Genomic DNA, 16,594 nt, shown 5'->3' with positions numbered 1-16,594 from the left:
ACGCCTTTCATCCTCCTGTATGTTCAGGCCCCAATCGCTCAATCTTTTTCACTCCATCCTTCCACCTCCTATTTGGCCTCCCGCTTCTCTTTCTTCCTTCCACCTCTGATTCATATATACCCTCTGTCAATCTTTCCTCACTCATTCTCTCCATGTGTCCAAACCACTTCAACACATCCTCTTCTGCTCTCTCAACCACACTCTTTTTATTACTGCACATCCCTCTTACCCTTTCATGACATACTTGGTCAAACCACCTCACAGCACGTACAGTCCTCAGATATTTCATTTTCAACACATCCACCCTCATCTGCACAACCCTATCTAAGGCCCATGCCTCACAACCACATGACATTCTTGGAACCACTATTCCCTCAAACATATCCATCTTTGCTTTCCAAGCCTTTCACACATTCTTCAACACTCCCAAAACTTTTGCCCCCTCCCTCACCCTGTGACTCACTTCTGCTTCCATGGTTCCATTTGCTGCTAAGTCCACTCCCAGATATCTAAAACACTTTACTTCCTCCAGTTTTTCTCCATTCAAACTTACCTCCCAACTGACTTGACCCTCAACCCTACTGTACCTGATAACCTTGCTCTTATTCACATTTACTCTCACATTTCTTCTTTCACATACTTTGCCGAATTCAGTCACCAACTTCTGCAGTTTCTCACCCGAATCAGCCACCAGTGCTGTTTCATCAGTGAACAACAACTGACTCACTTCCCAAGCTCTCTCCAAAACTCTTGCATTTACCTCACTAACCACTCTATCCATAAACAAACTAAATAACCATGGAGACATCATGCACCCCTGCCACACACCAACATTCAATGGGAACCAATCACCTTCCTCTCTTCCTACTTGTACACATGCTTTACATCCTTGGTAAAAACGTTTCACTTCTTCTAGCAACTTACCTCCCAAACCGTATACTCTTAAGATCTTCCACAAAGCATCTCTATCAACCCTATCATATGCCTTCTCCAGTTCCATAAATGCCACATACAAATCTATCTGTTTTTCTAAGTACTTCTCACATACATTCTTCAAAGCTAACACCTGATCCACATATCCTCTACCACTTCTGAAACCACCCTGCTCTTCCCCAATCTGATGCTCTGTACATGCCCTTACCCTCTCAATCTATCCCCTCCCATATAATTTCCTAGAAATGCTCAACAAACTTATGCCTCTATAATTTGAACACTCAACTTTATCCCCCTTGCCTTCGTACAATGGCACTATGCACGCATTCTACCAATCCTCAGGCCTTTACCATGATCCATACATACAGTGAATATTATTACCAATCAATCAACAACACAGTCACCCCTATTTTAATAAATAACATCCAAACCCACTGCCTTGCCAGCTTTCATCTTCTGCAAAGCTTTCACTACCTCTTCCCTGTTTACCAAACCATTCTCCCTGACCCTCTCACTTTGCACACCACCCTGACCAAAACACCCTATATCTGCCACTCTATCATCAAACACATTCAACAAACCTTCAAAACACTCACTCCATCTTCTCACTTCATCACTATTTGTTACTGCCTCCCCATTTGCCCCCTTCACCGATGTTCCCATTTGTTCTCGTCTTAAGCACTTTATCTACCTCCATGCAAAACATTATGAGTCTATATGAGTTGATGTACCTTTCTTCATCTGTTTCCTGGTGCTATGTTGCTGACATAGGAGATAATCACGTATGAAAAAATTGCATATGAACGGTAAAGTATTAATAAAAATGAATTGCATGTTACTCATATGTGAGCTCTTTTTCAAAAACCATGTCTAACACAATACAAAAACAACAAACTTACTGGATGGATCTTTAGAATCTCTATCAAGGATTGCGAACCGTGGCAATTCGATACCTTCTCTCTGAAGTGTGCTGTATACTACTCTTCTGTCCTGTGATACAAAATCAACTTGAAACGTCTATCTATACATATGTCACTGAATGAATATAGAGAACCATGCAAAATTCTATTTTCATCAATAATATATAGAGATGTTAAAGCGATATTGTAAGTGATAATTCTATATCCTGGATAGTGGTGTAAGGACTAACCTGAAGATCATATTGCATATCAAGGTCATTGATGATATATGGCTTTCTTAGATCTGTATATGCCTGAGCTTTCTCAAGAGGAAATCCCTTTGAATGAAAGCTGACTAAGCAGTCACATAGGGGCCATTTTTCAACTGGTTCCTGTTTGGGAATCATGAGAAAACAGAATTTAGTAATGTGATAAAGGATGTCAGACAAAGAAATTTAAAAAGAATAAAAACACATGGTGCAGAGGCATAGTAAGGGAATGACTGGATACCAAGTGATACCAAGCAGGAAGTGGTGATGTGAGTGAGAACAAAACTGAGATGGTAAATTTAAACCAACTGATTCTCTTGAGTGACTGAAAAGATCACAACATAATTCATTACATCCTTGCCATCTATAATGAACAATGAGGAAGGTGTCCATATCAAAAGCTGGGAGAAAAAAACAATAATGAAAAGAAAATTTTTAAACACCCACTACAAATAACCACTGTAAATATCAAGAGTTATTACAGAGTATAAATCAGAAGAGAGAAAAAATACTTTCTTCCTTTCTTTCATACTATTCGCCATTTCCCGCATTAGCGAGGTTGCGTTAAGAACAAAGGACTGGACCTTTGAGGGAACATCCTCAAATGGCCCCCTTCTCTGTCCCTTCCTTTGGAAAATTAAAAAAAACGAGAGGGGAGGATTTCCAGCCCCCCCGCTCCCTTCCCTTTTAGTTGCCTTCTACGACACGCAGGGAATACATGGGAAGTATTCTTTCTCCCCTATCCCCAGGGATAAAAATACTATCACATTAAATATGCTAAGTTTTATCCAAGGATAATGAAAGAGATGAAAAATGAGATTGTTAAGCTTTTGACTGCCCTTTTCAGTACGTTACGTGCTACAGGAAAGGTTCTAGATGAATGAAAGTTTGTCAACATAACACCGATATTAAAAACAGGCAGTAAGTCACTCACTGGAAAATTTTGTGAAATTAGCTTAATGTATATAATTAGAAAACTTATGGAAACCATCATTCATGATAGAATGTAAACCATTTAGAGGACCACCACTTAATAAACTATTCTCGCATGGTTTTTGATAAAATCACTCATATCTGACAAATCTGCTTTATTTCTTTTATGATGAAATCAACATGTATGATGAAAGTAAAGAAGTTGATGTCACCTGTCTGGATTTCCAAAAAAGCATTCAATAAGTTTACCAGTAAAAATTAACTCGCGTGGTACTTATGGGGTTGTACTTCACTGGGCACAATATTGGTTGACTTGTACAGAGTTGTGATTAATGGTCAAGCCTCAAATAATTAAATGTAACAAGTGGTGTGGCACAAGGATCAGTCTTTGGACAGGTTCTCTTTCTCATATATATATCTATGTTACTGATAATGGGCTGCATTGTAAGATATCAAAATTTGCTAAGAAATAAATGTACAATGAACTTGAAGGTCTACGGCTTGAAACTGGCACAGACAAACTGATGGACTAAGCTAATAGGAGGCAAATGAATTCTAATGAAAAATACAAAGTTTTACATTTTAGTATCAAAATCATGGAGACAAGCACCAGCATATACTCTGTTGAACTGAAAAAGGTAATTGAGCATACTAATCACTACTGACCTAAAATGAAGCAAGCAGTACACAGTACAGAAACAGTGACAATAGCAAACAAAATTCTTAAATTCATTGTTAGGGACTTTGAATATAAGTCCTGGGAAATTATCCTTACTCTTAATATTTCAGAGGTTTATCCCTCATCTTAAATATTGCATTCAATTATGGTAGCCCTACCTGAAGAAAAAAAATGTACAAAGAATGGGGAGAGTACAGTGTCAGGCTACCAAGATGATTCCTGGGCTGAGATGCAAATCCTATCAGAGCCAATTAAAATATTTGAATTCATTTAGCTTAGAAAGGAGAAGGTTAAGAGGTGATCTATTTATCCATCTATCTATAACTTAGATGCCCGTTCCCTTCAGGACTCCCTCAATGGGGTGGCCACGGAAAAAGGGTCTCCATAACTGGTAAACTCCTGTGCTGCTTCTTTGCCTGAATTGCCTCACCCTTAACAGGCCACTAGCATTATACAACTCTAGCTCAGTGTTTTCAGAGGCTCTTACCTAATGTCTCTAATATGTCCACATGATGTTCCAACCTACTGCTTTTACCCAATGTTCCCACACAATATTCTTACCAACAACTACCTAATGCTCATACCATTATGCCTAAAGGCAGGGTTAGCAAACAGTGTTCACAGCAGGAATATCTACTAATGAATAATGAGTTCTCTGAGTCGTTATCAAGAGTTATGTATTGTATAAAAGGAGAGATAGTATGTTTGAAGACAAAATACCAGCAGTCTATGCGTGGGTGCGACAGAACGAAAAGAGAGCTACCTAGGTCAGAGGAGCGCAACTTGATAACTACTGAGGTGCTGGCTCACTACGCAGCCATCACTAACCCTTCCAATACCCACATGGGTAGTAGTGGTAACATATCTCACTGATCGGAGGCTGCCTACCACACTACTACTGTCAGAGATCTGATTCAAGTATTCAAAATTACCAAAGCTTATGATAATCTTGATACATTAAGCTTTTTATGACTTGAATTACCTGGTTTCACTCATAGTAATGGATACAAACTTGTGAGAAAACGTTTTACCTCAAGTGAGGTAAAACAGGATTGTTAACATAAGGAATGACTTGCCTTTTAGAGTGGTTGAAAGAAATACTGAAGATAACTACGAGCAGGCTTGGTAAATATTTCACTTTAAGCCCACAACGTACATTATTTGCAACTCCTTAGTCATAGTGACAATTAGCAGGTTATCCTACCATACTAACATGTGAATTTCTGGTATCTTTCACAAACAGCCTTGAAAGGACCCAATGACCGGTTTCTGTTAGAATTTCATTGTATTCCTTCATATTCTTTTGCAAAATGTGGTCTCATCATACAGACTGATTATGGTTTAATTACTGTATTTCAAACAAATATGACTATTACAGTAGAAAAAGAAATAGCAGTACATTTAAAGCCCTGTTATACCAGATACTCTATACACTGGGAATTAGTTTTAATTGAGATCCAATGCCCAAATGGACTATTTTTCAGCTTTACTAGCATTAGTCCAACAAATCTAATGACAGTTCAAAGCAAACCACACTTACACCACCTGATTGAATGTCAAGCAGAGTTGCACTCGTAAGTACAGAGAGTTTCTGAATACAAAAATGATTGCACTAATATTGTGATCTATTTCTGTATATACAGGCAAGTGCATACATATTCATAAGTACATACAGTGCAGTATTTTTTGAGTGCTTGACCCAAGTGGCCACTTTGAACTTTTATTAGATTTATAAGACTGTAAGTCCAATGTACTATATGAAGGCCCAATGTAATGAAGTGGACATGTTGGAAAATGGATCTACTAGACAGTTTTTCCCAGTATTACTTTGACAAAGTAAGGCTTTACAACATTACAAAGGGAAATGATAAACGCGGTTGAAAATAAAAAACAAAATCAGCACATAATGTCAAATATGCACATACTGTACCAAAAAATTAATTCTGCAGATCAATACGAGATAACAGTACCAAAACATTGTAATGGCATAAATCCATGTGCTGGGTGAAAAAAAACATACGAGTGTCCCTTATCCGAAATGTCAAGGACCAGAAGTGTTTCAGATCTTTATTTTTTTAATAGAATATTTGCATATACATAATGAGATATGTGGAAAACAGGATGGTATGAAGAAAAAAAAATGGGTTAGAGCTGAGACACCAATGTTTCGACCATTCAACCATCTTCCTCAGGAGATATTGATTCCAGCATTCAGTGGGACTGTTCCCCAGCAAGAGATGGTCACCCAGTCTGATGCCATTTCGTGTCACTCTCTGATTGAACCACTTGTCCTACTGCCACCACCCATTCACAGCGATCTCTGGTGCTTGATGTGACCAGCAGATGAACCCAGACCTTGTGTTAATGTTGTTCTTAATCCCTTCCTCTAGAAAAGCTCTAACACAATCACTAAATGATTTGTCACTTGCCTGTAGTTGCCTTGGTGTCAACCGTTTAGTGATAGTGTGAAAGCCTCCCTAGAGAAAGGGATTAAGAACAACGTTAAAACAAGGCCTGGGTTCATCTGCTGGTTATGTCAGGCAGTGGAAATTGCTGTGACCGGGTGGAGGAAGCAGAACAAGCGAAACAATTAGAAAGCGACACGCCAAGGGCGTCCGACCGGGTGACCATCAATTGCTGGGCAACACAGTCCCGGTGAATGCTGGAATCAGTGTTTTCAGAGGAAGACCAATGAACAGTCAAAACGACGTAGGGGTATGTTTCAGCTCTAACCTGTTTGTTTCCATACCATCCTGTTATCCACATCTGCCATGATGGACAATAGATATCTTGGGGATGATACCCAAGTCTAAACAAAATATTTATGTTTCATATACAACTAATTCACATAGCCTGAATGTATACAATATTTTTAATAATTTTGTGCATGAAACAAAGTTTGTGTAACAATGGACCATCAGAATGCTAAGGTGTCACAACGTCAGTCACCCATGTGGACAATCTGTAGTAGTTTAGTATTACCTTCATTTTTGACTCAGAATTTATATGCTACTGATAAGCAATCATTTTCTTACACTTATTCATAAAGCAGAGAATAAGCAAAAAAACAGAGAATCCACGTAGGTCTGGCGGTGACGATGGTCTGTATCAAATTGGCGCCATGGGCAAGTGAGGTCAAGTGTGGAATTTTCCACTTCTAACGTCAAGTCGCCTCTCAAAAAAAAGTTTTGGATTTTGGAGCATTTCGGAATAGGGATGCTCAACCTGCATAATATAATTGGAGTCAAATGAATAATTTCATAAATGTGTGGTAAAAGAAGTGAAATAACACGATTACAAAGATAAAGTATGATGCTACATACTGCACAAGGAATATAGCTTTTATGAAGAGATGCATCTAATAGTTTTTAAAAGTAAATAACATTATAGCATTGTGTCTCCTTTCAAGATCAGTTTAAATCAAATCAAGAAATACCATGGAACCTTACAAACAGGACACTTCAGTAATATATAGCATTAGTAAAGGAAAATAATATAAAGTTTGGGCATCAGTACCTTTAGGATCACTTCCTCTGAGAAGATCACAGTGCGGATGAACTCGAATTCTTCTAAACGAGTGAGAATCTCTTTCATGGGCTTGGAGCCAGATTTTTTTTCCATGGCACATATTCCCACCACCACTTGCTTGACAGGTGGCATCTCTGGATCATCCTCCAGGCTGCCCAACCGCCCACACCCATTTGAGGATGCGGGCGAGTCCCCTGCATCATTCTGGGAAGAAAAAGAAAGCTCATAGCATTATGGCAAAATTATATTTTGTAAAAGGTATATCAACTGAATATATGCATCAGATAAAAAGACTTGATAAAATGGAAAGAATATGGATGAAACATAGAAGAAACTATGAATGAAGAAGAGATCATGGAAGAAAGGGAGGTGGGATTACAAATGGTAAAAGGTGGCACAGAGAAGGGGAAGGAAGAGTAAGGAAAATGGGAAAGAGTAAGTTACTATGAGCACCTATGAAATTTTGCCAGAAACACAAGGTTAGCATGCTGTACTCGCCACAAGTCTTAGTTGATGTGTAAGACTATTCTTCTCAGCTGCCACCTGCATTACATAATTATCAATTATTCGTTCATCCACACCAGATTTCAACCATATGGCCACATGCATTACATAATATATTTTCTTGCTTCATAATAATCTGTCAGCTAGTATGTACGTGCGTGTTTATTAAGCATTAGTTCGTATGGTGAGCTAGCAGCGTTAGAGTATGTCAATATAGAAGCCTCCTATCCCTTCGCTGAACCTAAGCTGTGACTGGCAGAGAGCCAGCCAAACAGTCAGCCGAGGTAATGCTAATGGCTGGTGAGTACATACAAAAATAGCAGGGTAGCAACTATAATGGCTAAGACACACGTAATTTGTAGCGGTGGGTCACTCCTGGTGGCTAGCTGGTGCTGGCTGCGGTAAGAAATTACGTCTGCACCCTTCGCCACCAACTCAGTACTTCATCAACAAGATTGTCGGTAACATCTGAGAGTACTTTCCTAGCTTCAAGTTGGCATAGTGTATGGCCAAGAAGGCATACCTCATCGAGTCCAAAAAGAATATACCTCTGAGCCAACTCCAACTTTTAAAAAGTTTTGTAAGCATGCCTAAGTGCCTAGGACAGCCCATCCCTACAAATTTTCTACTTGCAACTAATGACCCACCGCTCTCACTCTTGCAGTTCATCTGAAGGTAAACTTCAGGTTAACAAAAGTCTCCAGAGTCTTTGAAACTTTCCTTAACTTTCATTTTCTCAAACACTTAGAAACCCAGTGCTGTGCTAAGTCTACTGGTCTAAAAATAAGTCTACATTCTTATATGACTCCCCTCTAGTCCTCCTCTCTCAGAGATCTTGGTCAATCTTTTGTCATGGCCTGTAGCCCCTGACATCACTTAAGTACCATCAGGGTGTGCTACAAACCTCTGCTTTTTAAACTTCCTTTCACTGGATCTTCTGCTTCTCTCTAATGTAATGCACAGGTTCCTCTGTAGCCGATCCATTACAGTGGCCGATGATTAAGTCACTTCCTCCTCTTATCCTTTCAACTGATGTCTCTCAAGGTTCTGACCTATCGCTCACATTTTCTTTCAATCAATGATCTTTAATCAACAACTTCTCACGCTATTTACTGTTATGCTGATGATTCAACTTGACACACTTTCTCTGCCCTCCTTACTATATCAATCATTCTTACTCATACTGAACATAATCATCTACTCTTAATTTGGACCTGCAAAGCATCTTGGAGAGCGGTAGCAGTAGCCTGGAAATTCAGGAAAGCTAATTTCTAATTCTATCTTTATCTAAATCATGGGTTCCCATTTATTTAATTTCAAAAGACCACAGTTCAACCCTGCAACTACATAAGCATTGTTAGGCAAAAGTATACCTCCACTCTACCCAAGAAACTTCACATAATTAACATCACAGTCTTCTCAAAAATGAAATAATTCTTTCTTGTGAGTAGTTATCTGGGGAGGTAGTTCCTCCATCTCTCGATAAGCTTGGGTGAAATCAAAAGCCTTTCGTCCAATTAATTTTCCTAAAATTACCTTTCCAACCATTCCTTTCTGTCCACCATGATGTTCTTTCCCAGTACCTGCACTATAGGTAATATTTTGGCAACTGCTCTAGTAAGCCCTCCGAGTGTATCCCCACTACCAAGTCTTGGACCCATGGCACACATGTAGCTGCTGCTTCTCTCAGTTTGTGTGTCAAAACCAGCCGCACGAGGGTCACTGATATTTTTCTTCAAAAAACAAAACTGGAATTCTCCTCCTCTCATCTTTCCATCTTCCTGTAACCTTTCTGCTTTTAAGAGACAAGCATGCTAAAACCTAAGAACCTCTGTTTACATACATACACCTCTGTATTCTCTGCATGTCATAGGAGGTGAATAAAGGGGGCAGGAACAGGGAAACTAGTAACCCTCCCCTTGTATTTCATTCCAAAAATTGGAACAGAAGGAGCCAAGCGGAGTGTGCTCATCCTCCTCGAAGGGTCAGGCTGAGGTATCTAAATGTGTGTGTGAGGATATAACCAGGATGAGAAGAAAGGAGAGCCAGGTCGTATGTTTGAGGAAAGACACCTAGATGTTCTGGCTCTGAGTCAAAGCTTATGGATAAAGGGGAAGAATGTTTTGGAAATGTTTTGGTAATGTTTTGGAAGTAAAATCAAGCGTTGGTGAGAGGACAAGAGCTAAGGAAGGAGTAGCACTACTGATACGGCAGGCGGAGCGAAAGCATGTGACAGAGTGTAAGGAAGTGAATTCTAGATAGATGCGGGAAAACAAAAGTGGATGGTAAGATATGGGTGATTATCAGTACTTATGCACCCGGTCAAGAGAGGAAAGACTGTGAGTCGCAAGTGTTTGGGGGTAACTGAGTGCAATCAGGAGTTTTGGTGCAAGAGATCCGGTTTTAGAGAAGGGCGACATAAATGCGAAGGTGAGTAATGTGGCAGTAGAAGGTTTAACTGGGGGCCATGGAGTATTCAGTACTGTGAATAGATATGGTAAACAACTTGTGGAGTTGTGTGTTGAAAAAGGACAGGTGACCATGAATATCCAGTGTGAAAAGAGGGACATACCCAAGTATACGTTTGTGAGTACGAAGGATGGTCACCAGGCATAATCTAACTACACACTAGTTGATAGGCATGTAAAAGAGAGTTTTTGGATGCAAATGTGTTAAGATGTGCAGCTGGTGGGATGACTAATCATTACATTGTGAAGGGGAGGGTGAAGATTTGTTGGGTTTTCAGAAAAGAGGAAACAATGTCAGTGAGAAGAGAGTGGTGAGAGTATGTGAGCTACGAAAAGACTTATGTGAAAAATTACCAGGAATCAGGAGAGCTTGAGTGTAGAAGGCAAACGGTGGGAGTAAACAAAGTTGGGGAGTTGAGGAATGGGAGGTATTTAGGGATGCAGTGCTGGCATGTGCAAGAGATGCAGGTGGCATGTGTAAGGTTGGAGGTGGGCAGATGTGAAATAATGACTGGTGGCATGAAGAAGTAAAGCTGCATGTGAAAGGGGAAAAGAGAGGTATACAGTGAAGGAGTACAAATGATTGGGAGATGTATAAATGAAAGTGACAGGTCATGAGATGCAGGGGTTGAAAAAGAAAGTAAATGAGAGTTGGAGTAAGCAAGTGTTAGTAAACTTTAAGGAGAATAAGATGCTTTGGAAGAAGGTTAAAACTGAAAAAAAACAAGAGAGTAAATGGGAACATCTGTGAAGGGGGTAAATGGTGAAGTGGTAACAGGTAGTGATGAAGTGACTATTTTGAAGGACTATTCAATGTGTTTGATGATAGAGTGGCAAATGAAGTGTGTTTGGTGCAGGGTGGCATGCGAAGTGAGAGAGTCATGGAGAGTGTTTTCGTGAAGAGAAGAATTAAAAAGAAATGTGGCAAGGCAGTTGACGTAAATGGTATTGCACAGTTGAATTTCTCAAGAGGAGGGGTTACTGTTCTGTTGATTGGAAAGTTAGGATTTTCAATGTATGTATGATTCATGGCGAGATGCCTGATAATTGGTGGAATGCATATACAGTGTCACTGTATAAAGGCAAGGGGGATAAAGTTGACTCTTCAAACTACAGTGGTATAAGTCTGTTGAATATACTGGTAAGTTGTAGGGGAAAGTACTGACTTAGAGGGGTGAAAGCATGTACATAGCATCAGACTGAGGAGGAACAGTATGGTTCTAAAGTGGTAACGAATGTGTGGATCAAGTGTTTACCTTAAAGAAGGTGTGTCAGAATATTTAGGGAAACAGAGGGATTTGCATGTGATATTTATGGATTTGAAGAAGGCATAAGATAGGGATGATAGATAAGAGTTGCTTTGTGGAAGGTCCTACAGATACTGGTGAAGGGTGATACAAATGCTTTGTCGAAAGTCTTAAGGATATTGTTGAGGGAGGAAAGCTGCTAGAAACAGTGAAAAGTTTTATCAAAGGTGTCAGGCATGTGTATGAGTCCGAAGAGAGGAAAGCAAGTGATTCTAAGTGAAGGCTGGTCTGTGGGAGAGGTGTGTGACGTAACCAAACAAACCATGGATGTTTAAAATGTTTATGGATAGGGTGTAAGTCATGGAGAGAGGGGCGAGTATGCAGTCTGTGGGGGGATGAGTGGGTCTTGGAAGTGTCAGTTGTTGTTTGCTGATAATACAGCACTAGTGGCAGAGTCCAAAGAGAAACTGCAGAAGTTGGTGAATACTCTGGAAGAGCGTGGGAAAGGAGGAATTTGAGTGTAACTGTAAATAATAGCAAGGTTATTAGGTTTAACAGGATTGAGGACTGTTGGTTGGGCTGTGAGTTTGAATGGGGAAAATTTAGAGGAAGTGAATAGTATAAGATACCAGGGAGTGTTCATGATGGCAAATGGAACCATGGAAAAAGAAGCGAGTCATAGGGTAAGGGGGGTGATTGTTCTACGAGCACTGAAGAATGTGTGGTAAGAGCGGTCATTATCTGGGAGGAAGGAATGGGTATAATTGAAGATGTGCTGGAAATGAAGTGTCTGAAGACAAAATGTGGTGCTAAGTGACTTGATCGAGTAAGTAACAAAAAAGGTAGGAGTTAGGTGTAGTAATAAAAAGAATGTAGTTAAGACAGCTGAAGACGTGTTGAAAAGGTTTTGACAAATGGAGAGAACGAGTGAGGAGAGGTTAACGCACAGAGTAAGAGTATCAGCAATGAATGGAAAAAGGAGAACGGGGAGATCAAATTGGAGATGGAAAGATGAAATGAAAAAACATTTGAGTGATCGGGGCCTGAACATCCAGAAGTGTGAAAGGCGTACAGGGTATACAGAAAACTGGAACAATGTGGTATACAGAGGTCCGGGGTAAACCATGGAAATGTCTTTGGGGCCTAGTTGTGGATAAGGACCTGTGGTTCGGTGCATTATACATGACAGCTAGAGATGGATGAGTCAATGCGGCATTTCTTTGAGGTTTTAAACCATACTGATGACGGAGACACTAAACAGTTCTTCAAAATGTGCAAAGATAGAACAACCAGAGGCCATAACATGAAATAAAGTAGTACGATAGGGTAAAATGTTCGAGATGGAGGCCCTATGAGTGACAAACTCCCTCCCCGTACAGTACACACTGGTAAATACTAAGAAGTAATTACACAGTAAATAGTTCTTCATGATGTGCATTGACAGAGTAAGTAAGAGTTCGTAACAAGAAGTTAAACAGTAGCTTGTTAAAAAGGGTGTAAAGAAATGAGGTTTTAGTCTAAGACTAGTGGATGGGTGTTTGGTTGGAATAAGTGATGATATTGTGAATACCGGTACAAATGTTTAAGAAGCTATTTCACAGCAATGAAATTTGAAGGGATAGAGTTCTACTAGTGTAGAATTCTCTCCCCGTTCTGTTTAATCAGTTAATTATAAACAGGTAATTGTAAGTTGCATGCACATGCACACACAAGATGTGCCCGTAAATACATCCCATACCAAAGCAATATGAAGTTGGTACCGTCGTCCTAGGCTTTTGAGGTTGCTTAATATTCATTTGAATTCCATAGTACAGCCAGGTATTATGTAATTTGTATAATCTGCAAAATTCGCTGCTTTATCACTATTCATCTACTTAGTTTTTTAAGTTGGAGACTCCAGTTACATACAAGAGTCCACAGCAAGGCTGGGCCTTAATTGAAATGCAGAGAGGTTACTGAAAGGGAAATGGATGAGACAATGGAAAGTATTTACGAATTTTGGAGGAAGTGAAAAGCCTGTCTCTCTAAAAGTCAGGTCATAGCTATTAAGAAAGGTATGAGAGAGTAAAGAGTTCCAAAGCTTCAAAGTATAGGGATGGAAACAGATATCAAAACGGCACACACTTGAGCTGCAAACGGCTGCATAGTCATCATGTGACGCAGCAGCTTGGCGAGTACTGCGTGGTCTGGCTAGTGGTGGGGGCACACAAGCAGCCAGCTCTCGGTGGCAAAAATCAAAATAATTTCTATAGAAACGTGAGTCTGGCTTATACACCTGTTATACATGCTCAGGGTGGGCTTACACTTTAGAGCACTTGAGAGTAGAATATCGAATACTACCCTATCTGCAGCGGTCGGTCTCCATCTCCCGGCACAGGACACATCCACTCAAAGTCTCATAAATTCTCCATCACACCCAAGTACCAGAAGCTACCGTATGCATAATCAAATGAAATAAAACGAACAGGATCATCTCCCAAAATAACTTCGTGGCCTAGTACCAGCGAAGCTCCAATGAGGGAGTGATACACACTACACAAGGGAACAAACACATCTGGTACATTTCTCAACCTAACCTTATCTAACCTACCCGTAGCACCCAAGGCACGTGGCACACGTATCCGGTATCCATGCTGTGATAATCCCAATAACAAATGCCTCAGCAGCAGCCATGCCACATCGTTGTCAGCTGACGCTCAAAGATAATCTACCATCGACTTTACCTCATTGTATCTGCTCCCAGGCTCGTCACAACCTCAAGAAATAGTAACCTTTCTAGGACAATTCGGCCTGAGAAAATGATGTTTAACATCACAAGTCCGAAGGATTAAAAATGGTCATATGTCAGCCATCTGTCCGAAATTTATACACATGTCTTTAACAACCATGGTCAGTGACATCTGGTGACGGTGCAACAGGACAACCCTCAAACACGATGGTTCCACCTTAAGTAAAATGTTCATTTCCTTGACCTGACCCTCAAAGATCAAGTAAGAGGTCATACTGTCATATCCTAGGGTTGAAATGTCGTGTTCAATAATAGTAAAATTTATCTAAGGGGTCAACTAGCAGTTAGATATTTATACTACAGACAATACACTTAAATTGTCCTACATTTCTTCGTTCTAAGAAAATTATGATCTGTAAGGTCGAAATACTTAAATATGAAATACATAAATGGCTAAGTAAATTCATCTGAGTAAGTCCATTACCTCTTGGGCTGGCAAAACTTCGTATTCACACACAGCTTAAGTTCATCAATGTCAAAATTTCAAACATACAGCTTTACTGACAAACATGGCCAGCACGGTAAGCTCAATCCTGGAAAGACCTGTTCCACAGTTTGCTGGATCACGTGTGATACGCCAACGTCTGGGTTGTTTTATCCAGGATGCAAATCTTACACAACATGTAAGTAAATCAAGTAATGCCCAAGAAAGAAAGCGTAATATACGTTGGTAAGTTGGGTCACGACTGCTCGGTGAAGCTTTTCGCTGGTCCTTAGTAGCCGACAAAAATAATGAGCTGCAAAAGGTTCACTCTACGCAAATTGCGAGTCAAACGAGAAAGGCGGTCAACCAAGTGAGCCAGAAATTAAAGAGAAGGGGCCGTCGTAAGACAAGGACGCGTGCCTAGACCTCCCGAACCTAGCTACAACATTTATGTGTTAACTGCCAGATATGCCTGGCCTTGTGCTGCCATCATCATCCATCCCTTACCATCCGTGCACCCACCTCCCCCTCACGGAAGCTGTCAGAGCGCCCTTACATCACCGCCTGAGCAGCAAGGTGGAGATACATTACCCAAGCATCACACAAGGAACTGTCTCAGCACTCTCACACACAGTATAGAATATCACCACCACCACCATAATTATATGAACATCCCATGACGACAACCCACATGAAATTACGATGGCCAAAACGTTTTACACGGGACATCAGAGAGGATGTAGTGTTTCCCTACCATCTCTACCTCTTCCTCTGTCACCATACACTTACTTGGTATACCTGGTGAAGTTCTCGTGGGTCCTCACTCCCACAGCCCAGGCTGGGCTCAGGGATTAGGTCGTTGGTCGACCAACCTATTGGAAGCCGCAGCCTGAAGGCCCACGTAGACCTCACAGCTTGGTTCGTCCGTTGCACGTAAGTTGTTTCCCTACTCTTACTCTATCACCGTACACTTCAGATGACATTTCCCAACCAAGTTTACCCCTTATCCTGTCACCATACACTTCAAATCATCATGATTCCCCACAACCTCCACCCCTTAACCTGTCACCATACACTTCAGATGATACTTTCCCATCACCTCTTCCCCTTACCCTGTCACCATATACTTCAAATGATGTTTCCTAACACGTCTACCCCTTACCCTGCCAACATACACTTCAGGAATGATGTTTCTTCACTGCTTCTATCCCTTCCCATGCCACCATACACTTCAAAAGATGGTTTCCCTACCACCTTAACCCCTTACAATGTCACCGTACACCAGACTGTTTCTCCACCACCTTTACTCCTTTGCCTGTTCTAGAAGGATAGAAAGCAACTGACATTTCCCATCACCAAGATACTTAACAAATCATTAACGGGAGGTAAGGTGTCTGAAGAGTGGAAACTGGCAAATATCATTCTTATATACATAAGCATGGAGATAAGTGTACCTTAAATTATCATTCAATGAGTATCACGTTACTTTTCGGTAAAATTATGGAAAGAAATATTGTACAATTTCTAGATCATGAAATAATATCGGACAACAGTCATGACTTTCACAACAAAACACCTTGTCTAACAAGTCAAACAGAATTTTTCAATGATATATATATGACAAAAGGGACTCAAAAGTATCCTCATGGAATATACCTTCATTTTCTAAAGGTATTCCACAATAAGTACCAAACAGAAGACTACTATGTAGATCTAAATCACATGGAATACCAGATGAATTATGTGAATGGATCAGTGACTGACTTACCTACAGAAACAATGAGCAGTTTTAAATGGCAAAACCTCATACTGACTGAACGTGACAAGTGGGTGTACCACAGGGGTCGGTTCTTAACCCTATTCTTTTTACAGTACACATTAATGATCTTGAATTGGGTATAATATCTATAATCTCCAAATCT

The 16,594-nt window shown here is 40.3% G+C and overlaps 1 protein-coding gene across 7 annotated transcripts in view; it reads right to left on the bottom strand.

Annotated features, from left to right (window-relative positions):
- The window catches only part of LOC139754593 (inositol hexakisphosphate and diphosphoinositol-pentakisphosphate kinase-like), a 268,273-nt gene that overhangs the window by 47,523 nt on the left and 204,156 nt on the right, over positions 1 to 16,594 (bottom strand). For all 7 annotated transcript variants that reach the window (XM_071672003.1, XM_071672001.1, XM_071672000.1 and 4 more), the window contains 3 exons: positions 7,230 to 7,445; positions 2,084 to 2,224; positions 1,833 to 1,923 (listed from right to left, as the gene is read on the bottom strand). In XM_071672003.1, coding sequence (XP_071528104.1) covers positions 1,833 to 1,923; positions 2,084 to 2,224; positions 7,230 to 7,445 — 448 coding nt within the window. The remainder of the gene's footprint in view (positions 1 to 1,832; positions 1,924 to 2,083; positions 2,225 to 7,229; positions 7,446 to 16,594) is intronic.

The sequence above is a fragment of the Panulirus ornatus genome, chromosome 17, assembly GCF_036320965.1.
Source record: "Panulirus ornatus isolate Po-2019 chromosome 17, ASM3632096v1, whole genome shotgun sequence".
Taxonomy (NCBI): domain Eukaryota; kingdom Metazoa; phylum Arthropoda; class Malacostraca; order Decapoda; family Palinuridae; genus Panulirus; species Panulirus ornatus.
This window is presented reverse-complemented; position numbering and strand designations above follow the sequence as displayed.